Raw genomic sequence first — 27451 nt, forward strand, 5'->3', positions numbered from 1 at the left:
TATGAAGTTAACAAAAGTATATAGACTGTATTGTATCTTTTTTTTTTAAGGCTAGCATTCTTCAAAAATACCGGTGTCATGACAAAGTAAAGCTGAGGCATCATTCCAGATTAAAGGGACTAAAGAGAGATGACAGCAAAATGTAGTGTATGATCTGCATTGGATCTTGTTCTGCAGGGAAAAAACTGCTATCAAGAATTGACAAAATTGGGGTGCCTGGCAGGCTGGGCTCAGTTGGTTGAGCATCTGACTTTGGCTCAGGTCATGAGGTCACAGGTCATGAGGTCACAGGTCATGAGTTCGAGCCCCGCATCGGGCTTTGTGCCGACAGCTTGGAGCCTGGAGCCTGGAGCCTGCTTCGGATTCTGTATCTCCCTCTCTCTCTGCCCCTCCCCCACTTGGACTCTGTCTCTCAAAAATGAATACGCATTAAACAATTTAAAAAAAAAAAGAATTAACAAAATTGGAACAAGGGTGACAGCTTGAATAAAAACATTATATCAGAGTTAAATGTCCTAAATTTGAAGACTGTACTATGGATATGAAAGAGAATAGCCAAGCCCTTAGAAGATGCATAATCAAGTATTAAGGGATAAAGAAGTATAATGTCTGCAACCTACTCTCAAATGGCTTAGAAGCAATAATAGATAAGTAGAAAGAAAGAAAGAAAAAAAGAAAGAAAGAAAGAAAGAAAGAAAGAAAGAAAGAAAATAAAAGCGAAAAGAAAAGAAAAGAAAAGAAAAGAAAAGAAAAGAAAAGGGGCGCCTGGGTGGTGCAGTCGGTTAAGCGTCCGACTTCAGCCAGGTCACGATCTCGCGGTCCGTGAGTTCGAGCCCCGCGTCAGGCTCTGGGATGATGGCTCGGAGCCTGGAGGCTGTTTCCGATTCTGTGTCTCCCTCTCTCTCTGCCCCTCCCCCGTTCATGCTCTGTCTCTCTCTGTCCCAAAAATAAATTAAAAAAAAAAAAAAAAGAAAGAAAAGGAGGAGAAAGAAGGGAGAGGAGCAGGGGGAAGAGGAGGAGAGGGGGAAGGAAGGAGGGAGGGAGAAGCCAAAATGTTAAAAGGCTGTATCTGAATAAAGAACATATGGGAGTTGTTAGTCTGAAAACTTTTATTAAACTTGAAATTATTTTGAAATGGAAAATGTTTAAGGTATACGGACTCTGGATACACCGAAAGGTATAAATAAAATGTCAACCCAAAAATAACACAACACAAAATGTGAATACTGGCGATGAGGTAGAAAAGAGAGTGTATGCTGTAGATATAGGTATATCATGATTTCAGTGATCCCCACATAAGCACCTCCTTCCAGCTCTTACAGTTTTCATAACGCAAACTGAGCTCAATGAGACCTACCCCTCAGGGCGAGCGATTCGCCCTGTGTGCCAGCTTCTGACGGAAGCGTGGGCAATGCAGCCACTTTGTTTGAGTGGCTTTGTGCTTTGTTTTCCTAACAATGAGTGATGAAAGCACCTCCCTCCTTCATCCGTGGCCTCTTGTCATCCAGGGCCCTCTGCGGTCACTCGTCCTCCTGGCAGCCCCATCCCTTCGACCCCCACCATGTGCTCTCTTGCCCAAGCCCAGGCCTGCTGCCCCTCAGTCTCTGGCAGAGCCCTTACCTTGGGGTGGTCATCTGCCATCTCCCGGATTAGACTGTGAGGAGCTGTCCTACCCCCAGGGTGATGGTTTCCTCCTCTGAACAACTGGCACATGTTTTAGGGGTCCCCCTATTAGCTCATGGACTGTTCTATCTCATTTCACTAGCTTTTGAGGAGAGTATCCTTGTGCCCCAGCTGAGCTTGAGTTCTTCTGGTGCAAGGCCTGAGCCCTAAATGGTGCCCATCACACAGTGGGTGCCTAGGAAGAGGCATCGGACTATGATAATGACCTAAAGTACAGATGTGTACGTATGCATCCACACACCCCACTCATCTTTCAGAAACCACTAGCTCGCCTAGGAGACAACTATGGCCCAAAAGTCTTCCCTGCCACTAACACCAAGCTGAGAGCTTCCTGGGCCTGAAGAAGATAAGCCTGGTGTTAGTGGCAGAGAAGCCTTTTGGCATGAGTGACAAAAAGAGTCCGTGTAAAACTTCCCTGAGCCTCAGTTTCCTCATCTGGGGAGTGGGAATGTGACCCAGCTCATATTGTCCTAGAAGGATGGGAAGCACTCGGCACAGACACGGATGTGAGTGCAGAAGATTCTTAACATATGTCAGCCACTTTCACCTTCCCAGCAACAGGAAATATAAACACGTATGCTATCAGAGAGGCACAAAAATTCCAGCCCAGAGTAGCAGACAGGACTCTGCCCAGAAAAGTTTCTGGCTTTTATTTCTGACTTTCTCTAAGATTTGTTGTGTTGCACCGAGTGGAATTTCCCAGCTGGCTTCTCAGGACGTTATAAGGATTAAATATAATAATGTGTGTCCAGGAAATGGAAGTAATGTTTGCGTTTTGTTTCCCACTTTGTGTTTGCAAAATTCTGAACGTTCATGGATGCCAAGGTCTATGGGTGCTGGGGACTTGGCTGAGGTTTTCTGCCTCAGATTTAACTCCGAGTAGGTTCCAGATAGCACTGCAGTCTCCTGATGGGTATCTGTGGGAGCCGAGCACTTATCAAGTGTAAAAGGCCTGCTCTGGACACTATAGAGGGGTGCCCCGCCTGGAGGAATCTTCAGTGGGAAGATGACCAGTGAACTCTTTCAGGTAACATGAGGTATGATGACCTGAGCACTTAACAGGGATGTGGGTCCAGAATAAGCAGTAATTATGTCTATAGAACAGGGTGGAGTAGGATAGGGTGAGTCAGGATTTGCTAAGGAGAGAGCATTTGACCTAGACCTTGAAGGAAAAATTTAACTTATCCAAGAGCAAGGGAACAGCAAGAACAAGGAGAAGTCAGCGAAGTTGTTGGGACCTTTGGCCTCTGTCTCAGTGCTATAGTGACACTCAAAGTAAGAACCTAGGGGACAGGGTGGGGGATGGGTGAACTAGATGACGGGGATTAAGGAGTGCACTTGTGATGAGCACCGGGTGTTGTATGGAAGTGTTGAATCACTATATTGTACACCTGAAACTAATATTACACTGTATGTTAACTAACTGGAACTAAAATAAAAACTTAAACAAACACAAACAAATAAACAAAATAAGAAAACCTGCCTTCAAAAGAGCTGATGGCCCCAAACAAACAAATGTGAGATAGGCCTCATCTCATCCCTGGGCAATCCCGGGGCCATGAGAGCTGCCCTGCTCCCCCCCCCCCCCCCCCCGCCCCCGGCCTCCCCACCCTGCCCCAGGAGCTCAGCACTTGGGAGAATGTTAACTCTGAGCTTATGTGCCTCAAGCAGACACAAAAGAGAAGGGGGTGTGTGGGTGTAAGAAACAGCTCTGGAAAAATGAGAAGGTAGAAGTCAGAAATAAAAATAGTTGGCTGAGTTAAGGCTACTAATTTCTTATTGGCTTGTCTTCTCTAGTTTTTTATTTAAAAAAAAAAAACTTTCATCCAAAATAAGTCTCCAAGATCTCTATATACTGCTGTGAAAGATATTCAGGGGCACCTGGGTGTCTCAGTCAGTTAAGCCTCTGACTCTTGCTGTTGGCTTAGGTCATGATCCCAGAGTCGTGGGATCAAGCCCCCTGCATCCGGCTCTGCACTGAGCATGGTGCTTGCTTGGGATTCTCTCTCTCTCTCTCTCTCTCTCTCTCTCTCTCTCTCTCTCTCCCTCTTTCCCTTTCTTCCACTTGTGCTCTCTCTCTCTCTAAAATTAAAAAATAAATTAAAAGATTTTTAGAGATAGTCAATGTATTTCATTAAGTGAATAAAGCAAGTTGTAGTTATGGTCATATGATCCCATCTGGGCCCCTGTACACACTTGCTTTGCTTAGAAAAGTTCTAAAAGGCAACAGAAGAAAATTATCATCAAAGTCTAGCTGTGGGCATGAGACAAGGAAGGAGGGTAGAGGGAGTTGACCTTTTACTTGAACTCTTCAGAACTTTATGACATTTGCCATGCATAACTTCTATAATAAAAAAAGAAGTTTTTAATTTAAAAAGAAATACCAAAAGCCTCTTCGCTTCAAAGTTCACCTTGGAAACCCTTCCCCAAAGACTGAAACAGGTAAATCCAAACACTTATTATTGTTGTTTCCTATAGTGCTTTGTGGTTAGACTGGGCTATAGAACCCAGCCTGAGTAAATCTGAGCTCTACACATTCCTGTAGGTTTTGTTTCTCTCCCAAAAGAGGCTGCCCTGGCTAAGCTACATGTGTGATCTTAACCACTGAGAACCCCATCGGGTGACTCAGGTCTGGCAGGCAGCCCTGTCAATATGGATGTCGCAGCAAATTCCTCAGCTCTGTTTAGGAAGGGTGAGGTCCAGAACAGTGGCTCCTTCCCTGGCCCAAGGCTCCTGTCCCTACAAAAGGGGATTCTGCAGGTTACGTGCCTGGCAGGGTACCTTTCAGCCTTTCATACATGAGCCTCCTGTGAGTAGTAACAAGGCTTATGGCTGTTGTCTTCACCAGGGAAGAGGGCGGTGGGGTGAGGGCATGTATGGGGTAATGGTGAGGTAGGCTCCTTGACAGAGCTGGGGCTACAGATGAAAATTGAATGTACATATCGATAAACATTTTTTTGTTTGTTTATTTGTTTGTTTGTTTGTTTGGAGACAGAGCACAAGCAGGGACAGAGAAAGAGTGAGATAAAGAATTCAAAGCAGGCTCCAGGCTCCATGCTCTTAGTGCAGAGCCCAACATGGGGCTTGAGCTCACAAACTATGAGATCATGACCTGAGCCAAAGTCGGACACTGAACCAACTGAGCCACCCAGGCACCCTTGTATGTTTGTTTAAACTAGCACAGTGTATTTTGAAAGCTTCTGGAGTGCCTAGGTGGCTCAGTTGGTTAGGCATCCGACTCTTGATCTTGGCTAAGGTCATGATCTCATAGTGGTGAGATTAAGCCCCTCGACAGGGGCATGGAGGCTGCTTGAGATTCTCTCTCCCTTTGTCCCTCCTGCCTTATGTTAAATACATAAATAAATAAATTTAAAATATTTTTTAAAATAAAATAATATAAAAGCTTCTTTAAGTTCCACCTTCCATATTGCTTACTCTAGGACCTTGGACAAATCAGCTCACCTCCTCAGTGAGCTCGGCCTCACTTTCCTTATCTATAAAATGGAGATTTGGACTAACTTCTTGTTGAAATCCAGTTCAGCATAACATTTTATGATTTTATGTCAATGTAATAATCTAAGTAAAGGAAAGTAATATAAGCACAAGAGAGAAGAAAGCACTGATCATTACATGCTGCTTTCACTAAAATACCTTGTACTCTTGGGCATACCCCCCAGGGGGAGGAAGTATCTATCAGTGCCCTCCCCCTGGGGAACATCACTCCTTCCCCAATGCTCAACCTCCTGACTCCGACACTGTTGCTCTACTCTCAAGGTCAAACAGAAAAGACCACCCTACTATATATTCTCCTCCACTCCCTGAGAAGCATTCAAATGAGAGCAAAAATGAGTTCGTACGTTGTGGGTCCTTATGGTGTGGTAGCCAGAGCCCCAGACTAAGAGTAGTCAGACCACTGGTCCCCATCTTGGTCTATGACTAGTTCCCCGAGTGACCTCGGACAAGTCACTTCCCCTCTCTGGACCTAGCCTTGTCTAAAAAGGAGGAATTGGATGGGTTTTTTCTTTATAAATCCTGCTCTAATATTCCCTTGCTCTACCCTACCCTGACTACCAAGGCTGGGAGAAGCCAGAATCTGTAGGTTGCAGCATTTCTCCAGCCACTCTCAGAAGCAGCAGACAATCTCCAGCATCCCCAGCAGGCTGGTACCAAAATGGCACAGCTAAGTATCTGCACTCAGCCTGAAATCAGTTAAGAATCACATGGTCAAGCAGCTGAGGACCCTCCAGTCAGGGCACACTGTCCCAATCCAAAGGTGGATTTAGCAGCTTTACTCCCAGATGCTCTCTTACTTGTAGGATAAGGACATAAAGACATCCAAATGAATCAAAAACATGAGCTTTAGGGACCAGACTAGGCCAAGGAACAGAGTGAAAGATTCCTTGTTTGTTAATGCACGGTTTTAGTTAAGATATAACAGGCCTACAGAAAAAAATGCACATAAAGAGGTATGGCTTTTCATAAAGGATGTATCTGTGAAGTAAGTGCCCAGATCAAGAAACAGAACAATACCCACCCCATGGGACCTCCCTCATGCCGCCTTCTAGTCACTAGTTCTTTCGGAATAACCACTATTCTGACTTCCAGCACCATTGATTCATTTTGCCCATTTTGAGCTTTACCCAAATGGAATTATACAGTACGGACTCATTTGCACCTGGCTTTCTTTACCCAACATTAGGTGTGTGAGCTTCATCTATCAGTACGGGTAAAAATGAAAAATGGTGTTGCTTGTTTTCATTTTTGCACAGGAAGGACTGAATGAGGAGCTAAATCAGTAAGACATCCCTGAGTTTAGCCTAGGGTGCTCACTGACAGCAGAGGAAGCAGGTTTACATGCACCTCTCCCCAAAATAAGCATGACCCAACAACTCTGTTCTTCCTGCAGAGTCCCACACCTCCCTCTTGGGGGCGCTCCAGAGGTGGGAGGCAGGGCCTTGGTGTCCCAAATATACTTCAAAGGCCAGAAGCTCTTGTTCATCGAGCACTTACCCTGTGCCTGGTTCCATGAGGGTACCATAGACTTGGCATTTCACTTGATTCCCACGACCATGGACTAGGTACTGTTATTATTTCTATCTTATGGGTAAGAAAACAGAGGCCCCAGAGAGGTTGAGTAAACTGTCCTAAGGTTGCACAGCTAGGAAGGGGACCCAAATCTCAATATGTGCCAAACCTTTCCACCACTCTGTGTTGACACAAAGCTCACTGGCCATGTGTCTAACACCTATGTCTCTAACCTCATCTAGCACTGCTCACCTACAGCTCAAGTTTCAGCAGCTCTTGGCCTGTGTCCATATTGTTGCCTTTGCCCGCACCTTTAGCCCTCAGTTCTCAAATGGACAGTCACTTCCTCAGAGCAGCATTCCCTGACCACTTGGTCTCAACTGTGTCCCCTATTCTGTCTCAGTGCATCCTGTTCTCTCCTTGCACAGCCCTTAACACATGCCATAATGAATTATGCTCTTGGTTCCCCTGTTCACTGGTTTAGAGCCTTTGTCCATCAGTGGATCATAAGCTGCAAAAGGACAGGAATGCATCTGCTGGTTTGCCACTACCTTGGACAGTGCCTGGCACAAGGAACCTCCTCAGAAGCATGATAAGTGAAGAAAAGGAGGGGAGGAGAGAAAAAGAGAACTGCCCCTTCTGAATCTCAGCACTCATCTGCTGGCAGCTCTAGGTCCAGCCTGTTTATGGCCCCTGGCAAGATCTTCCCCTCTCTGAGTCTCAGTTTCCTCAGTTTTCAGATGAAGAGCCTGGAAGAAAGGATCTCTATAAGCCTTCTAGCTCATCTGGCCTCTAGACCACAAATCCTAGGATTTCAAGCCATTCCAAAGGCCTCAGGCCTCTTCAGCCTCTTACCTACCCTATGTCCAGTCAACACTTTTGAAATGAGGGGGAGTCATCCAAGGCTCCCAGGCTGTGAGGTACAGGCCCTCCACCCTGCTATACGTGAAGGACCAGAGAAGAGGCCTCTTCCAGTTCTTAATAAAAATTTTTTTAATGTTTATTTATTTTTGAGAGAGAGACAGAGCGTGAGTGGGGGAGGGGCAGAGAGAGAGGGAGACACAGAATCTGAAGCAGACTCTAGGCTCCGAGCTGTCAGCACAGAGCCCGATGCAGGGCTCGAACCCATGAACTGTGAGATCATGACCTGAGCCAAAGTCGGACACCTAACCGGTGTCCCAGGCCTCCTCCAGGTGCCCCAGGCCTCCTCCAGTTCTAATAGCCCTGATGTACAAACTGGGGAGAGACGGGACTAAGAAGGAAGAATAGATGAATTCCCCCAGGAAACTGCTTCCACTTTCTTCCTCAGAGCCCCCGCCCCAACAAGGTCCCATCCAACTCTGGCCTTGGCATGTGCACGGCTGCCCCTATGGCCAGGCTGAACGTCCAGGACTGAAACTGTCCATGTCTTGCTCATATCTGTACCCAGAGCACTTGGCACAGACCCCCGTAGGATGTGGCCAAGGTGAGGCTACCAAATCAAATGCCACGGGCAAGGCCTGCCAGGGTCTGCTGCTGAGCTTGCCACTTTCTCCCTTGTATCACCAAGGTCAGGAGAAGCACCTGGCTTCCCATTCAGAGGCAGACTGCAACTGACCACACTCCAGCCTCTGGCCCTCTGTCTTCTTCCCACCCCTTCACCCCTGGATTGTCAGTGGCAGCCGGCTCAGGCAGAAGGCTGAGGACTCATTCCCCTCCAGGGTCTCTGCAGTCTTTGCTCCCCCACCCAGCCAGCTAGTCAGTCAGGACAAGCACTCCCTGGACTTGAAGTAACTGCACCTTCTTCTTGGAATAAGGCTCCTCTGGCTTTGAAACTCTTTCAATTTTGTCTTTAAACATAAAAGAAAGTAAGAGAATTAGGCTTGACCCGAGAGCTTTATAAAGGGGAAAGGCTTCCTGTGTTGCATCGTGGATACAGCAAAGGCCCTAAACCCCCCAAGTTTTTACTTTACTGGGTGTGTGAAGGGGTGAGGCTTGGTGTACCGGTAAGCATATGTGAGTGTGTAAGTGCCATGCTCGTTGGAAAGGGCATGACAGGTGTGCCAGACCTTGGCCACGTCACTCGCTGGCTGACCAATTTCAGGCAACTTGCTTAAACTCTTTGGGCCAGTTTCCTCACTTGCAAAATGAGAATGAAATGAATTCCCATCTCTTGCATTGCAGTGAGAATCCAATCCTAGGGCTGGTGATCTGTAATCACTAAAAAACTGTTTAAATATTAGCAGATTCTGGAAATGGAAGGCAAGAAGAGAGCTTGGGAAATCTTCATTCCTTTCTGAAGAGTAACTACTTTCAGATATCAGGACTTATCCCTGGCTGCATTCTAGATTTAGCAAACCTAAAAATGCACCCAATAACTCAGATCCTAGGAACCTTCATGACGAGGCTCGCGTACCCTGTTACTCAACGTGAATCCATTTTCAGGAGGATTACTTCACTTCCCATTCAGGCACTGAGCTTATGAAACAAAATCCTGAGAGCCATGGAGAATCCTAAGTGGGACTCAGAGAAGAAAACCAACAGACCAGGTCTCAGTCCAGAACCTGGGAATGGCTTTGTGAGAAAAGTAATAGATGAAACGAGAATCATTTAGACTCACCATAACTGTCAGCCAGGCTATACTGAAAACCTAGAGCTCAAGAATTCTAGTCCCTTATGCCAGCAAGTCTTTATTTCCACAGAGATGACTGTTTTCAGAGCCGCACACGAAGGTGAATGCCTCAGGATTGTTTTTAAGGTTTCCCACGAGTCCTGTGACAAGCCCATGCCTACAAGATCAAGTGACAAGTGTACCAGGAGAGGCACCCCCTCCACCTCTCCCAGCCTCTTACCTCCCCAGCTCCTCTCCGATGTCATAAAAGTCCTCCACCTTCTGCTGCTTGAACGTCTCCATGTTTGGGCTCTTCATTGAGGCCTGGAACATACAGCCCTGAAACGGGAGGAAACGGGAGGTCAGGACAGCCATGAACACTGGTGGAAGCCTCAGAGTCTGGGCCTAAAAGTAATCAGCTTGCAAGGAGCCAATAACTTAACAATAATCCACAGCACTGGTTCCTTAAGAATGGCCCTGCTCAAGCAAGCCTTTTCTCACCAATGACTGACGATATACGGTTCTTTTTTTTTTTTAATATTTATTTATTTTTGAGAGAGAGATAGAGCACAAGTGAGGGAGGGGCAAGAGGGAGAAGCAGGCTCCAGGCTCTGAGCTGTTGGCACAGAGGCTGACGCAGGGCTCCAGCTCATGAACCATGAGATCATGACCTGAGCCGAAGTCGGACGCTTAATGGACTGAGCCACCCAGGTGCCCCTATACGGTTCTTATTTGATGTATACCAATTCAAATTTGTTAAGGAGATAGAAAAAGAGCCCTCCTCACTTCTTCAGATCTGCTCTGAACAAGTTCAGAGAAACAGCAGCATGGCCAGCTTCGGCAATTTGTACTCAGGAAATCCAGGTCTACTAAGAAAAGAAGCAACCATAAGACAGGAGAGAGAGCCCTCATCTTTGAGTCAGAAGTTCTGGATTCAAGTCCCAATTGCCTGGGTAAGCCATGTAAACTGCCAGAGACTCAGTTTCCTCATCTGTGAGATGGGTTAATACTATTTTAAAAATGCAAATCATGAAATTATTTTGTAAACTATAAAATGCTGTAAAAAGGTAAGGGATTATCATCACCTCAGTTCCCTCAGGGGCTGTGCCACCCAAGTGCGAGTCTGAACTGATTTATAAACTCTCTCACTCATCGCCCCAAGGGAAAGATGGACGGGAGTGGTGTGACAAATCACAATAGGCACCAGGAGTCAGGAGCTAGAGGTTCGAGTTCCAATTCTGCCCACAACTAGCTCTGTGACCTCATCTCTTGTCAGAGGAGCCTCAGATTCCTCATCTATAAAATGGAGCCAACTGCCCGCCCAGATCACCTCAGTAAGAGCCAGAAGACAACTCTGAGCCATGGGGAATATTCACCACTACACCAGAAGAGACTGTATGCATCCTACCCTGGGATCCCCCTGCCCCAAGAAGCCCCACCCATTCTTGGAGTTCCATATGCCATCCTGGACAGCACCCCAAGGGCAGGGCCCAGGACACAGCCTGCAAATGACAAAGATAAAACCAGCTGCCTGTGGATGTGTCTTTCGAGAGTCATTAGCAAAGGCCTCTCAGAGCTCATTTTGGCTAGAGTTGGCAGCTTTTCTTCTGCCTGCCAATCAGATACCAACCACGCCCAGGGCCCCATGAGCCCCAAAAGACTGTTTTCACCAAGCTGGGTGGAGGCACCATTACATAAGGGTGAGTCTCATCAGTGCCAAGTGGCTGGAGCTGTTCCAACTCTCAGAAAATGTATACATTTCACCCTCTTTCCTCCAATGCTGCCCCCTGCAAACCACAGCTCTATTACTGAGATGCGGCTTGCCTCCCTCCCTTCCATGGAGCACACATCCCTGAAGACCCCCAGGCAGAGCTGGCCTGGCTCCCCAGCCTGACTCTCCTGGTCACCTGCCGACCTCCTGCCCTGTCAGTGCACGTGGTCCATCGGGCATCCTCCTCCCTCTTCGGTCTTCACCTTGTGCTTGGCCTGAGCCCAGCAAGCATGGAACACAAAAAAGGGCAGGCTCCCGGGAGCCCCAGTTGTAGACTAGCCTAGGTGTGTATTAGCTGTGTAACCCACACAGGTTGGCACCATCTTTGGGCCTCAGTCCCCTCATCTGTAAAAGGGGCTGATAACATCCATATCACCTACTTCACACAGCCCTGTGGGCATCCATTGTGACAAGGGCATAAACTCCTAGGCAAATTCGAAAGGTTATTATTACTGTTATTATCTGGCTCATCCCAGGCCATCATCTGTGTTTCTGCTTCCCACAGCAATGGAGACAACCATTTCAACTCCCTTCTAAGGCAAAGGTTTTGGGATCCTTCTGGAAAGTTCAGTTTGACCCATATCAGAAGCTAGACCCCTTCATTCACTCCCCCAACCCCCATCCTGGCAAATTTCCTGACACTAGCCCAGAGCGTGGTAGGACTGCTATCTACCATCTCCTTTGGATCAGGTAGGTCCTGAGGGGTGGGGCTACTCAGTTCACACACCTAAAGAAAAGCAGAAAACTCCAAGAAGTTCTGTTGACAGATACACTGAGAGCAGCCCCTGGAACAGCTAAGATCCTCCATTTGGCAATAGGCCAGCTCCATTTGCTATCAGGAGCTGAGAGGGGTTCAAAGCAATCCCAGCTCCCCAACAAAATCATGAGCCCCTGCCTTGGGCTCCAGGGATAGCCAGGGGCTCGGGGGCAAGGGAGCCCCCCTAAGGACAAACTACGACCACCAGTTTGGCTCCAACTAACCTTTTTGGCCTTATCTCCCTCCCCCCACATACCTATAGTATAGCTAAAGTAGACCTTTCCCATGCCCCCAAAACTTCCACCCTTGCCATGCCTCAGCTCAACCTGGCCCCTTTCCATGGAAGGCCCACCTGGAGAGCCTCCCTAGGAAAACTGCTCTCTTCCCACAAGACCTAGCTCAAATGCTACCAACTCTGAGGCTCCATGACCCTTTTACTCATGAAAACAAATTAAAACCCCCTTCTCCCTTTCAGTTCCCAGAGAGGTCTCATCATACATTTTTAGGGTTAGAGCTTTCGTATTTTGGCTCATAACTGTCTATGTCTAACCCAGAAGGAGAATTCACAGATTCCATAGTCACACCCGGGTTTAAACCCCAGCTCCACAACCTCTGCACACATTGAGCACAGGACAACTTTTCTAAGCTTCAAATTACTTACATGGAAAATGAATCTGGAAAATGCCTACTGTTGGTGACTATGTGGAGAAATCAGAACTCTCAAACACTGCCAGGAGAAGCACACTCTGGGACAACCACTTTGGAAATCTGTCAGGCAGTTTCTATGGACATCTGTAAGGGAAATGCATGTAGACGCCTTCCAAAATGTCCCATGTCAGAATGTTCACGGCAGCATTATTAGTAATAACTAAAAATTGGAAACAACCAAATGGCCATCAATAGAGGAATAGATATGTAAATGGAGTTATACCCATGCAATAGAATTATTACACAACAATGAGAATAAATAAACTACGGCTACCTGCAACAGCATAGATGAAACTCACAAGCCTAATAATGTTGAATGAAAGAAGCCAGACAGAAAAGATTACATACTGTGTGATTCCATTTAGGCAAAACTCACCTGTGGTGCTAAAAGTCAGAATAGTGGTTACCCCTGGGTGGGAGGTGATGTCTAGGACTCAATGGGGGTTTCAGGGTACAGGCAATGCTGTTTCTTGATCTGGGCAGTGGTTACATGGCTATGTGGTATGTACACTTACTTTGTATACAATCAAAATTTTACATAATAAAACATGAGACTAATATCTACTTTCAGACAAAATGAGATATCATACGTAAAATGTTTTAAGTAGTGTCTAGATGGTTCCAACAAATGTGAATTCCTTCCCTCCTGCCTACTGTCTTGGAGCCCCATGAGGGCAGTGGTGGTGACATTCTCACCTCTGTCCCCTTGTAGCAGCTGGTAGACAGCAGGTGCTCCATAAATGTTGGTTGATTTAAATGTAGTGGCCCAGGCTCCATTCTCAAAACCACTGCTCAGATGCTTCAAGTTAAAATAACCAATAACAACTTAAAGCCTCTTCCTGATATCTCTCCCCAAGATGAATTTGTATTTTATCAATTTTCTCAGTGTAGGAACATGAACTAAAGGGGAGAAACTCTGAGGTGGAATTATAATCACCAGTTAGGACCCAGAAAAGGTCCCAGGGTACAGGAACCTTTTGGGCCCTGAAAAGATGAAAGCACACGGCAGAGGGGAGGGACACAGCTACAGCTTTTGGTCAGAGGCACAGGCCATCAGCTCTAGACATTCCAAGGATGAAGCCCATCTTAATGCCCACATTTCTCTTAATGGAATCGCTAGAATTCATACTCCTGCCCCCAACCCTAATAATAAGCAACACTTCTGAGGGTTAACACAGATTTCCTAGAACCTCAGAAAAAGGGACCTCAAAGATCATTTAGGGGATTTTTAAACTCTGCTTCAGGAGCCACCGGCATGAGGAAGGGGAGGCACAGCAGTTCTACTTTATATTGTAAGTTAGGGCTCTGTGTAAGAATTCATGGCGGTCGGGGGGGCGGGGTGGTTGAAAACCACTGGTGTCTGGCCTAACCCACTTGCTTTACAAAAGAAGGAAACTAAGGACCAGACAGGGGAAGGGACTTATTGAGTCACACAGCTAGTCCGCTCCAGCTGTTCTGCTCTGGGCGTCGATGAGAGCACCCTCAACCCTGCTCATGCTGCTGAACATTCAGAGACCATCACACCACCTCACCCAATATAAGTCAGTGAAATGGGACCACTGCAAGGGAGCAGGCATGATGGTCCTCTTCTACCTCTCCCCACACTAGGAATCATCACCCAGGCTCTGAGGAGGCCATCCACAGAAGGAAAGGGACCCTAGGGGCGCTTGGGTGGCTCAGTCGGTTGAGGTCTTGGCTCAGGTCATGATCTCACAGTTTGTGAGTTCGAGCCCTGCATCGGGCTCTGTGCTGACGGCTCAGAGCCTGGAGCCTGCTTCCGATTCTGTGTCTCATTCTCTCTCTGCCCCTCCCCTGCTCATGCTCTGTCTCTCTCTGTCTCAAAAATAAATAAAACATTTTTTAAAAATCTTAAAAAAAAAAAATAAGGAAAGGGACTCCAGCATCACACACCCCCTCCAGGCATTCAAGGCTTTGACGAACTCCAACCCCTGATAAAGAAACTTGGGCTCAGACATAAGCCATTTGCCTAAATTGACAAGAGAAAACCCCATTTTTCTAGTGAAGGTCCAGTCCATGTGCAGCCTGCTTGTTCACTCTCATGTCTAATAAGGAGCCAAACCTGAGGGAGGTGGTCAGGACAGTTCAGGTCTCATTCCTGCCAGCTGGAAACTTGCTCCAGACCAGCACCCACCCACCCTCATCCACACCCCTGCACCCTCTGCCCAAGCCTCTCCCAAAGCAGCTGAATTATCAGTGGGGCCACTTTAGGTGTTAAAAACACATCTTAGGAGATGGGCGGTTTGGGGAAGAACAGGACTCTGAAAGTATTTGTGAAGAGGTCAAGGCACCAGCTCCCCTTAGTCACCAGGACTCTCCCAGAAATACCTTACATGGACGCAGCTGGGAATCAGAGTCAGAAACCATAGCAGCAGCCCCCAGCTGCCCTCGGCTGGATTCTAGAGAACAAGGTGTCAGGGGCTATGTTCTTTCCACATGCCCCCAGGGACCTTCTTCCCACCTGCTTCTGAGGCAACCAGCTATGACTTCCTCTCTTCCAGGGTGTACCCCTAACGTATCACTACCTTCATGTCCTCAGTGTTCACCTCTTTCCTCCTTCCCAAAGTGAGAATACTAATTTCCACATGGCAAAGTCACAGTGAGGGCTAGCCAGACCCACACATGCCATGAGGCATCCACAATGCCTGGTCCAGAATCAGGGTCAACAATTGACAATGCCTTCCTTCCTATGCCCTTCTACCCCAGACCCACTGACTACCCCCATGCCCACCGTAGCTCTGGCCTTGGCCTGGGCCCCTGACGATGGGGACCACAGCTTCATTCTGCCACAAGCAAGCTGACTATGTACGGAGCAGCCTTCTTGAAACGAGTCCTTGTGCAAATGGGGAGAGGAGGTGTGCGAGGTGGCCGTTGCTGAGAAGACTGGCCCCTCTCCTCCCGAGAATCTGTAGTGCTCTCTCCATTAAGGCGCCCTATGTTGATGAAAGTCTGTCTCTATCTCTCGCCTGGGTGCCAGGCCTCGGCCCGCTGCCCCCACCCGGTCCCTCGGGTCAAAGTGCCAGGCTTCGGAGCGCGGCCCCCTGGGGCGCAGCGGGCAGGTCCAGTGCTGGCCACAGCGCCCAAGGGCAAGGCCGGCCATACCCGGGGGGGTGGCGTCAGGGACCGGGGCGGCGGGCTTGGGGAACCCGAGACAGATCCCGGGACCAATCTGTCCCCGCCAGCCTCAGCCCCGCGCGCCCCGTCCCGCCCGTCGAGCCCGCACACGGGCGCTACTCACGGCGGGAGGCTGCGCTGGGCGGGCACGGCGAGCACGGCAGGCGCGACCGGGTGCGCGGCGCTCGTCTCTGCTCTCCGGCCGCCCGCCCGCGGAGCCGCTGAGGAGCCGAGGGGGCGGAGCGGCCTGCCCGGTCCCAGGCGCCGGCTGGAGGCGCTCCCGGCCGCCCCGGGACGGGACTCGGGGCGCCCCCTGCTGGGAGCCCCCTCCGGACAGCCCCGAGGTGAGGGCCGACAGCCTTCCACCAGGTCCGGCGACACTTCCAGGAGTCAAGGGCGAGAGCCAGGGGCAAGACCCTCCAGGCGTCCTTACCGGCTCTGAGGCTCACAAGCTGTGTGGCCTTGGGCAAGTCAACGAACCTCTCCAAGATTTATCTGGAAAATGATTTAAATGAGCTGATAATGTGACGTAGCCTGGGACAATCGCTCAGACAATGTTATTTCCTTGTCCCTCCACCCCTAACCTCCACACCCCCCTCCCCCAACACGCACACTGTGAGAGAGGAAGTCCCACTAGGGAATAGGCCGTTTCCTCCCTCCCAGCCAGAAGGCTCCCTGACATATTCTTCTGGGAACCTCACCACCCACGTTTCATAGCTGGGTAGGGGCTGAGATGGAGAGGGACACTCCCCTCCTCACCACCAAGCCCCAGCTTGGAAGCAGCCTAACCTCCTTCGCCCTCCGTACCCCAGCCTCTGCAAGGTTGGTAAAGGAAGCCCCGCATCACCGTCAACCCTTCCTTAATAAAGGACTTGGCAGTGGATTCCTCCTCTCGTCCTTCTGCCAAGAATCCCAGGAGGGGAAAAGAAGAGTGAGAGTGGAGAGGGTGATGGGAAGAAGGAAGCGGAAACAGAATCACAGCCAAGACAGAACTTACTTCAAGACATGAGACTGTTTAGCAAAAGGAAACGGAGGCCCCTTCCCAGAGTTTCCATCCCTAAGTCACCCACAGGGCTCCTCAAGACAGTCCTAGAGGAGAAGGTGTTAGATTCAGAGCTCTGCCCTTTGGTTCAAAGCCCCACTCTGCCATTCCCCATGTATAGTCTTAGGCATGGCACCCGAGCTTTTCCTTCATCAGTTAAGTGGGGCAAACAACCCTTCTTAGAGTGTCCAATGGAGCTTACATGGGGCTGAAACGAAAGCATGTGCAAGTTGCATCTAGAGGACCTCCACCAGTGTGGGCAACCTCTCCCCCACATACTGGGGGTACTGACAAGTACAGATGAACCCCGCCCCCCCAGCTGACCAGTGCCTGAGACAGCCCGGAAAAAGACCGCAGAACTTCCTTGTTTATAAACTTTCACATCCCAGGACAGTGCAGGCCCTGAGTCTCCTGTCCCAAGAACACCATGCTACCTGGAGTAATACCCAAGACCAGAGGTAGCTTCCAATGTCAGTGACAGAGAAGAACACCCACTGAGCTTTCATCAGCATAGGGCGACCCTTCATCCTCACAGTACCCTCAAAACACACACACACACACACACACACACACACACACACACACCCCGCCCATTTCCAGTCATCTACTGCTATGTAACAAACCACCTCAGCCTTGGTGGCTTGAAACAGCAATCTTGTCAGGCTCACAAATTCTGAGGGTCAGGAATTCAGACATTGCACAATTTGGCTTCTCTCTGCTCCACAGTGTCTGGGGCTTCAACGGGGAAGACTTGAGTAGTTGGGAACGACTTGAATGGCTGGGAGATGGAATATTCTGGAGGCTTCTTCATTCACATCATAGCCTGGGCTATGATGAATCCAAGCTGGACTCGGCCAACACTGCCAGAACACCTACATGTAGCCTCTCCATCACTTCCCCTATGAGCCTCATGCTTAACACCTAATGTGCAACAACAGCATTCCCCTTGCAGGAAGTAATTCTTAGATTTGATACTTGGCAAATTAGTCAAAGAACACTGCAGCTGGAAGGGTCATTATCAATCACCCCAACCAGCCTGTCATTTTTCAGATGAGGAAACTGAGGCTCAGAAAAGAAAAAGTGACTTGCCCAAGGTCACACAGCTGGGAAGAGGCAGAGCCAGGATTAGAACCAGGCCTCTGCCAGATTCTGTTTGGTGCGCTTTCCACTGTACTTGTCAAATGCAAGTGCCTAAGGAGATACCATCTGGAAATGCATTTTTTGCTTAAGATTGAGTGAGCTTATCAGACCCTCATCTGACAGCAGCGACAGGACATTGAGCACTGAACATAGGACCAAAGTGGCAGTGGGCAGAGAAGGAAAGGTCCCAAGGGTGGGAGCAACAGTGCACATATTCCATAATGAAACCAGAGGAAGGGCCAGGTAAGAATCAAGCAATTCCACTCCAGCTCCTGCATGGTTCCAACGGCTGAGAAAATAGTACAAATGCCTCACTCTGGCAATTAAAGCTCCAGCCTACATTTCCCAGGCCTACACATACATCCTCTTCTGTCCTGTGGATACACATCCAGCTCTTTTGCCAGGTTGGATTATTGGCTGTTCCTACATCCATGTTTTTGTTTAAGCCACTCCACTCACCCACCCCCATCCCATCCTACAAAATCATACCCCTCCTTCAAGGGCCCTCTCAGGTATCATATCTTCCATGGAAACCTTCCTGATCTACCTCCAGCTGGCTTTCTCCCCTGAACCCCACCGCTCTTGGTTTGCACCTAACTGGCATTCCCCTTCCCCTGTTTTAGTTATCATTAGTGCCCACTTCTCTTTGCCTTTAGGGCAAGGACAATGGCTTGCTCATCTCTGTACCCAGGCAGTGTCTGATATCTCCAACCCAATAAAGTTTGTTAAATTGGATTGCTAGAATGTAAATGTCACAAGACCACAACTGTCTTGTTTCTGTTGTCCCCCAAGGATACCGAAGTACCTGGCACTTAGTGATCATATGTTGGATGGAGAGATGTACGGTTCATTTCTTCCAACATGTGCCATCTCAGTGCCAAGAACTTTACTTCAAGGTAGATGCAATTATCCCTTTTTACAGATGTAGTAACTGAGGTTTGGGGAAGTTGACTTGCCCACAAAGCTCACCCAACTTGTAAGACGCTGAGTGTGCTGTGAATCTGGCCTGTCCATCTCCAAAATCCAGGATCTTTCTGCTCCTCTGCCCCTTCCACACACTGCTCTCCATGGAAATTTGAAAGTATTCTAAAACCGTGTCAATACAGGGGTTCTCAGCCATGGCTGCCCATCAGAATTGCCTGAGAGTATTTAATAATCCTCATGCTCAGACTATACCCCTCACCAATTACATTGGAGCCTCTAGAAGTAGAATCTGGGCATCAGTAGTGGTTAAAACTCCCCAAGTGATTCCAGTGTACAGGTTGAGAACCACTTTGTTCATGTCACAGAGATCTGGGGAAATGAAAGCATCCTCCATCAGCTCACCAAACTGCAAACACATCTGAGCACCTGCTTTGTGCAAGATTCTCCAAGGGACTGTGAGATGGGTGAGTCACAGGAGCTTGAAGCTTCCACAGGGAATAAGCCCACAGGGAAAGAGGTAACCGTAGCAAGCAGCAGAGGGCAATGAACATGACGATATCCTAAAGCACACTTTGGTGCCTGGCAAGTTTACAGAGCCTAACAACCTGCTGGCAAGGAGACAGGGCAGGGATTAAGCTGCTGCACAAGTCGGCTGGGGCAGCTGGCGCTGGAGTCTATACAGAGAGTGCAGAGTTTGAGGATTAAATGATGCCACAAGCCTGAGTGCGGATCCCAGCATGTAATTCACTTACTGTGTGATCTAGGGCAAGCTTCTTGATCCCTCTGTGTCTCATTATCCCCAACGGCCAAGTGGAGCTAAGAATAGCGTTGTGGATGTTCAACAACATATATTCATTAGAGATATATGTGAAGGACTTAGATCAGGGTCTAGCATGTGGCAGAGCGCTCAATGAGTATTAGCTGTTTTAATTTTTCCTTTAATGTCTGGTGTGAGCTTCCCTAGAGGAGGAAATGGATCTTAGCCATCTTTGCACCCCACCCATCACCAGCCTGGCCCAGAGGAGGTTCTTAGCAAGTGTCACATGAAGTCTGGAATGCAGGCTTCTTGACAATGGGCCCAGCACTGACTCCTTTCTTAGGCTATTGGAGCAGGCCAGGGGAGGGCACAGGTGGTTCCTCCCTGGCTGGCTGGCTTGCCTCTTGGGTAGGAGGCAGGCAGGAAGCCTCCTCCTCCCAAAGGTGGCCTGGTGGCCTGGCTTCTCAGCCCTTCCCAGCCCTGCCCACCCTGCCCTGTGCCCTCTGCTCTCCCACACCCAGCCAGGCAATGTCGAGGGTGTGGAGCAGGCCTGGAAGCCCTTCCTGTTTCCTCCCTCAGGAGGCCCACGGGATCCTGAAGCCAAAGGTGGCTGCTTCAACATCTAGCCTTACTGGACTCAGCAAGGCCTTGACCCCACCAAGGAAGGGGCTGGGGTGTGGGAAGCCTTGCCTTTTCCTGGAAACCCAGAGGATGGGGATTTCCTGGGCACGTGTACACGCTCATTCACTCTGTAAACATTCAAGGGCGCCTCCTGGGGCTGGATGCTGTTAGGGGCAAGTATAGACTCAATGCTCAGAAGTGTCAGGAGGCTAGAGTAGTCTAGCAGGCATCATGAGGGGTTTGAGGGGAAGGAGAGGCTTGATTCAAACTTGAAAGAAGAGGACCAAGTGAGTAGGAGGGGGAGGGAAAGGGAGCACATTAGGTGGGAGTAGCTGTGTGGACAAAGGGCTGGGAGTATGGAACCACCTGCCATTTACTGCCCCAACCCCCACCTGAGCCAGCATAGGGGTCACACTGTAGGATCATGACCCAGGCATTTGGCACCACCTTCAGTCTGGGGCAGAGGTTGGTGGCATGCACACTGAGTTCTTGGAGAAGGCCCCCAAATTATGCCTACCTTTAGGGGTACAAATTTCACCTACCTACTACTCTAGGCTCGGGGATCAAGTAGCCCTATTTATATTCCTGTCCATCCACTTTCTAGGGAAATCATTTTCCCTCTCTGAGCTTCAGTTGCCTCATCTATAAAAAAGGAATAATTACACCTATTCCCTCAGGGTTGATGTGAGGACCAGACAAAATATTTGAGAAGGCACTGGTACAAATGTCACCTTCCCTCCCCAAACAGGTGCGTCCCTCTCTCAAGACAGTCTGTCACTTGTGCCATATCTCTCAGGCCATGTTGTTCCTGCAACTCTATGAAATACTTTCTTCCTTTGACCTTCCTTTATCCAAGACTCAGCTCAATTCCAGCCTCATTCATTTTTCAAAATTTGCTGGTGCCCATCATGGGCCAGGCCCTGGGCTGTTCCCTGAGAGAAGTGAGACACAGGCCCTGCTCTTCAGGAGCTCAAAGCCAAGAAGAGAAGCTGTCCTGGAAACAAAGTTCCAGAACCCCATGCTCTGGGGCCAGGCCAGAGCCCGGGCAGGGACCCAGAGGAGCCCAGGGGTGGGAGGGAGGGTCCCTGAGTGCTGGGGGCTGGGGCAGGAAGGTTCCTCTTAAGAGAGAGCTCTTCCTCAATGTCACAATTTTATCTGCTGAGCTGAAGATAAGATTTCACCTTCCCATGTTTGTTAATGGGTCCTTTGAGTCTCTCCTGCCATCCTTCCCACACTTTGCTGGTGATGTGCTTAGACCCATCAGAGGCCTTTCATGGATCCATGAGGGAAGGATGGGGAAGACAGCATTTCCTCCCCCAACCCCCTCTGAAAAGAAACTGCAGGGCCAGACCTGGTCATTCTGCGGTGGCTCCTGCCACACCCATGGCTGATCCCTGACCTCCGTATGGGCTGACCCTCCAACTCAAAGCTCCTGACCTGCCCTCCCTGGTCTGTATGCTGACTCCATCCCAGCTGAGCCCAGGTCCTGACCCAGTTATAAGCAGCTGCATCCGGGAAATCAAATGCAAAAAGGCCAAAACCAGCTATCCACAGTGGCCTCTGCCCCAAACAGAACTGGGCCTCCTTCCTCACCAGAACTGTTCTCCAGTGTAAGGGACCCCAGACCTCCTCAGCTCTTTCCTCTGAGGTTTTCTAGCCTCTCAGCCTTGGTTTCTGTTACTCCATCCACATAGAATATGTTCATCTTTCTACTCAAATCAAACCAACATTTACAGAGAATCTGTCCTGAGTCAGGCACTGTACTGAGTTTTCCTATTATTTCATTTAATCCCCAAGTTGAATACTTGTATAGACTGATAGTATTTTTATTATATATATTTATTATCTTTATTATATTTTATTATATTATATAAACTGAAACTCAAAGAATGTAGTAGGCATTTGATTTGTTTTGACTGTCCAATGTCCAATGCCTTCCTCCCATTTGGGAGGAAACAACTATGGTGGCAGTACTAGGGTATACGCAGAGATGATGAACCATCTCCCACCAAAACTGTAGGGAGAAAATTCTCCTTCTTCCAACCCCAGTCTTCATGAGACTAGGCTTGGCCAATCACATACTTCTGCCCAGCACTTTGGATCTCAAGTGAGTACTGCCAAGATGTTCATTGGGCAGCAGCAGCAGTGGAGACATGCTGGACAGATGGTTCCAACCTCTAGAGCCTCTTTGGTTCCTCCTATTCCAGCGTCTCTTTGATTCTGAGTCCCTCTAGCCTTACAGGGAATCCCTTTGTGCTAAGTTGGCAACAACCAGCACAACTGGAAGAGACAGGAACGTGCTCAATGGTGAAGGGCCAGGAACCAAATGAAGACATTTTCCTTCACACCTGGAGTTTTCTACCTTGTCACGGAGTTTCCAACACAAGAGAGAAGTGGATGGAGCTCCCGGGATGACCGTGAAGAGGACCCCAAGGTTGACAGTGTGCAGCAGGCCTCGAAGGCAACCATTTGAGATTAGAGCAGAGGAACTGTAGGGAACAGAGGGCTCCAAGAGTGGTGGCTCCAAGAGAGAAGTGAAATTGATACATTGGGCAATGTGTTTTAACCTGTTGAGTGGTGCTCTTTGAGAGGAAAATTTGGGGATGCATCTATTATAGGTACACACACAAAAATTAAATGAATAAAAATGACAAAGTGACTATTAATTCCAGAAAATAACAAAAAAGTATGTAAGTAATGAAGTGTTCATCACAATACACCACAGCTCAGCTCTGAGCTCTGAATAAATATTTACATGTCATAAAATGTGAATTATAAATTTTTATCTTCTCTCAATAGAGAGAAGGATGCAGAATGGGGAAAACTATGAGCATTAAGCCCTCATCTTTCATAGTAGGAAATCAATAGATATATTAAATTGAAAAGTTATTAAATAGGATTATAAATATGTTTTTTGATTATATGATGCTGAATAACAAAAGGTGGGATGGAGCCTCACATCGGGCTCTGCATTGAACATGGAGCCTGCTTAGTATTCTCTTTCTCTCTCTCTCTCTCTCTCTCTCTAAAAAAGAAAAAATATTTTCAAATATTTTTAAAAAACACAGCCCATGGTGTCAGAGTTCATAGTCTTCATAGTCACTAACGATAATTGAACACTTACTGTGCACCAGTCACTTATTATTATAATCTCCATTCTATAAATGAGGCTTAGTGAGACTCACACAGTTAACATGAAGCAGAGAGAGGGTTTACACTCAGGCAGTCTGACTCCAGAGCCCCAATTATGCCATACCCCAAATCTCCAAGTTCTGCATTGAACATTAGGGAGAGCAGGAGTTGGGGAGCAGTGTATGGTGTGACAGGATCAATCACAAAATACCACACCAAGCACAGTGGGGCCAATAGGCCCCTCCCTTATTCTTCCACCTATCCACTGGCCAGAGTATACAGCTTTGAATTTGAGAGAAAGCCTGAGTGAGAATAACTCTATGCGAAAAAGACAACAACGTACCTTCCTGACAGGGTGGTGGGGACCCTTGGCAGAAGCAGAGAAGAGGTAAGTCTGGCCCTCCATGAGGGGCAGAGGGCAGAAAAGGATAGCTTCATCTAGCAGTGAAATACACCACAGTGTATCATGCTCAGAGTAAAAGTCTACATATCTTGGCAATTTGTCCCCAACCTTCTGGTCCTTACCCAGTCCTCAATAGGAAAGCTGGACTAACAACACACCCAACCCACTTACACAGTTTGTAAACTGGAAAATAAAGAAGTCTCCAAGAACAAAACAAAAAGATGTGTAATATGAAGAGATGTTCAGAAGCATGGAGAATATATCTAGGGAGTCCAACATTAGTCTAAAATGAGTATTCAAGGAGATGGAAAAATAATAGAAGATATACTAAAAGAAAATTATCTGGCAAAAAATTAAAAAAAAAAAAAAAGATAAAAATCTTCAGATTAAAGGAAACCATCAAGGGCCAAGAAGGGTTAATGAAAAACATATCTATACCAAGGCACATCATGATGATATTTTAGAATCCTAAGAATAAAGAAAAAAATCCTAAAAGAATTCAGAGGGGAAAAGCATCTTGCCTCAAGAATACAAATCAGACGAACAACAGACTTCTCTTTTATCAAACCAAACTGTCCACTAAACATGACAGCAAAATGAAGTCTCTTTTTTTTTTTTCAAAATGGTTCAGAAATTTTAGCACACACATCCAAGATGAAAAAAGAATTACTCTGGAAAATGCAGAAAATGTGTAAAGAATCCAAGAGAGTGGATGATACAAGATACAAGAAATAGCTTGGGACCCAGAAGAATGGAACACAGCTAGAAAGAAAACAAAAGTATTCTTTAGGGGCTGACAGTTGAAGGTTTCTCAATCAAGCTGACAAACTTTCATGACATGGGATTCTATTTCTTTCTTTATGCACCCAGTACTACTTCACAATGTCTTAGAATCACCAGACCCCTTAAATGAATTGATTCAGAGCTTCTGGGAGGTGGGGCTGAGGAATGTGAATTTTTAACAGGCCTTTTAGGAGATTCATATCTACACTAAAATTTGACACCCAATGCATATTTGTTTCTTTTTTTAAAAAATTTTTTAATGTTTATTTACTTTTGAGAGAGAGAACGAGAGACAGAGTGTAAGGTGGAGAGGAGCAGAGAGAGAGAGGGAGACACAGAATCTGAAGCAGACTCCAGGCTCTGAGCTGTCAACACAGAGCCCGGTGCAGGGCTCGAACCCACAAATCACAAGATCATGACCTGAGCTGAAGTCAGACACTTAACCGACTGAGCTACTGAGATGCCCCTGCATATTTGTTTCTAAAGAGGATTATATACGGTCATAAAATGCATCTCATTTATCGGTTTTTAATTTTTAGAAACAATCCTGAAGCTAAGAATGAACTAGTTTAATGGTGGGTACAGATTAATATGTGATGCTATAGATCTTGACAACACACACACACACACACACATACACACACACGACAAATTTGGGAAGTAGAAAGGAAAGAAGAGGTAGAAGGAAAGGAGTTTGCTCCAGTTTATATTATTTTTAATTATAATGGAAGGCTCCTAAAGAAAATGGCTGATACCAGGGCTGGGGCAGGGAGAGTACAAGGATGAGAGTACTAGGCAGGAAGAGTACAAGATGTTCTATGACCTAGAACATCTTGTGCCAGAAAGTAAGGAAGTACTCAAAAATGGATGGTAATGAATGTGTTGGCGACAAGGGAGCCAGCTTGAAGGGGCTCCCACTGACTAGATTTGCAATAATTTGAGTATTGAAATAAATAATGATAGGAATAGGTTATAATATGTTGAAAATTTTAAAAAGAATCGATATGTTCTAATCTGATATTTAAAAAAAAATTAAGGGGTGCCTGGATGGCACAGTCAATAGAGTGTGTGACTCTTGATCTCAGGGTAACAGATTCAAGCCCCACACTGGGGGTAAAGCTTACTTAAAAATAAACAAACAAACAAACAAACAAAAGCTTTAAAAAAAAGTTAACCCTGTTTACTTCAGAGATTTATAAAAATTATTTTTAAAATTAAAATTAACATTAAAATTAAAACAAAGAGAGGAAAAGAAAAGAAAGCAATTTTTTAAAGAAAAATGCCAACACATAAGTGGACATTATGGAATTAGGAAAATCACCACTTTACCACCATATAGCAAGGGGTGTTCAGGCAATCACTGATATCAATATTTGATATCAATCACTGGATATCAAAACCACTGAGTGAGAGATGGTTGGAGAACAAGATACTCAGCTGGTTTCTAACTACCATGTCACAGACTATTCATTAATGACAAAGAGAAAAAGGTACTTTTACAATGGAGAAATCTGGCAGATCCCACCTTAATAAAATGTCCAAACTGAGCATTAGTAATAATGGGACAAATGGACGTTATTTGCACTGGGAAAGATAACGTCATCGGTGTAGTATTCCTGCCAAAAATGTGGACATTGAAACTGGTCATGAGGAAACAATCAGACAAACCCAGATTGAGAGACATTCTGCCGAACAACTGACCTATACTCTTTAAAAATATCAGTGCCAGGAGGGTGCCTGGCTGGCTTAGTCAGTAGAGCATGTGACTCTTGATCTCAGGGTTGTCAGTTCCAGGTCTACACTGGGTGTAGAGATTATTAAAAAAAAGAAAGAAAAAAGAAAAAAAAAGAAAAAACTTAAAAAATGAACAAAAATATCAGCGTCACGAAAGAAAACATAACTAATCTACATTAAAGGAGAGCGAAAAGATAACAATTCTGTGCAATGTGTGATGAGTGAGTGGATCCTGGATTGTAAAAAGAAGTTGAAAGAGACATTGTTGGACGATTACGGAAACTTGAATATGGAAACTTTACTATGTAATGATATCAATACTATGTTTTCTGAGTGGGAGAATTATATTGTGGTTCATGGAGGAGAATGTCCTTATTCTTGGGTGTATGCATGTTGAAGTATTTTGAGGAGAAATGGCATTATGTCATTATGTCTACAGTGGTTCCTCAAATGGTTCAGGAAAAAGGAGAACATGTATATACGTGCAGTAAAAGAAAGCTAACGATGGCAAACTATTAACGGTCTATAGATCTAGATGAATTCTTCTTGCAACTTCTCTGGAAGTTTGAAGTTTTTCAAAATCAAAAGTTGGGGAGAGTAAAACAACATCTATTATGGTAATTAGCAGATAAACTAAAACTAAAAATTGTTGAAACTGATTGTCTTTGGGGAGTAACACAGGTGGGCAGAAAGGGACACTACCAGTTTTCATTTTATATTTTTTGAGCTTTTTTTGGTTTTGCTATGCATCTATATTACTTTTGTGATGAAAGAAAATGAGCAATTGTGACACCTGGGTGACTCAGTCGGTTAAGCATCCAACCCTTGGTTTTGGCTCAGGTCATGATCTCATAGTTCATGAGATTGAGCCCTGAGTGGGTTGCACTTGTTAAAAAAGCTTTAAAAAAAACTTAAAAGAAAAAAAGAAACCTAGTAATTAATTAATACGACAAAATACATACAACAGAGGTTGCCCTGAGGATGTAAGCTTGTATCCGCGGAGGGCTCTTCATTCCAGAAAAGAATTAATAAATATCACGTGTGGTGCCTATTAATGCTCATTAAGTTTACGGACCTCTCTACGCATATTGAGGTTCTTAGAGCTCTGCCTGGCTTCCTTACCCCCGTTTCTGCTCAACAACAGCACCTATTAAAAGGTGTTGCATTTTTTTACTAAGACTTGCTAAGAGGAAAACATATTGCTAAAGAACATTAAGTATCACTAATGTGAAGACATATTAAGATGTAA

At 46.7% G+C, this 27451-nt stretch overlaps 1 protein-coding gene across 3 annotated transcripts in view; it reads right to left on the minus strand.

The window, feature by feature from the left end:
* The window catches only part of DAPK2 (death associated protein kinase 2), a 125872-nt gene extending 109804 nt beyond the window's left edge, over positions 1-16068 (minus strand). For 2 of the 3 annotated variants that reach the window (XM_049611757.1, XM_049611759.1), the window contains exon 1: positions 9540-10825. In XM_049611757.1, the coding sequence (XP_049467714.1) occupies positions 9540-9673 (134 nt within the window). In that variant the 5' untranslated portion in view covers positions 9674-10825. Of the gene's footprint in view, positions 1-9539; positions 10826-15790 lie in introns of those variants that run through there. The other variant, XM_049611758.1, reaches the window with a different exon arrangement.
* Between the last annotated feature and the right edge of the window lie 11383 nt (positions 16069-27451).

Source organism: Panthera uncia (genome assembly GCF_023721935.1).
Source record: "Panthera uncia isolate 11264 chromosome B3 unlocalized genomic scaffold, Puncia_PCG_1.0 HiC_scaffold_1, whole genome shotgun sequence".
NCBI lineage: Eukaryota > Metazoa > Chordata > Mammalia > Carnivora > Felidae > Panthera > Panthera uncia.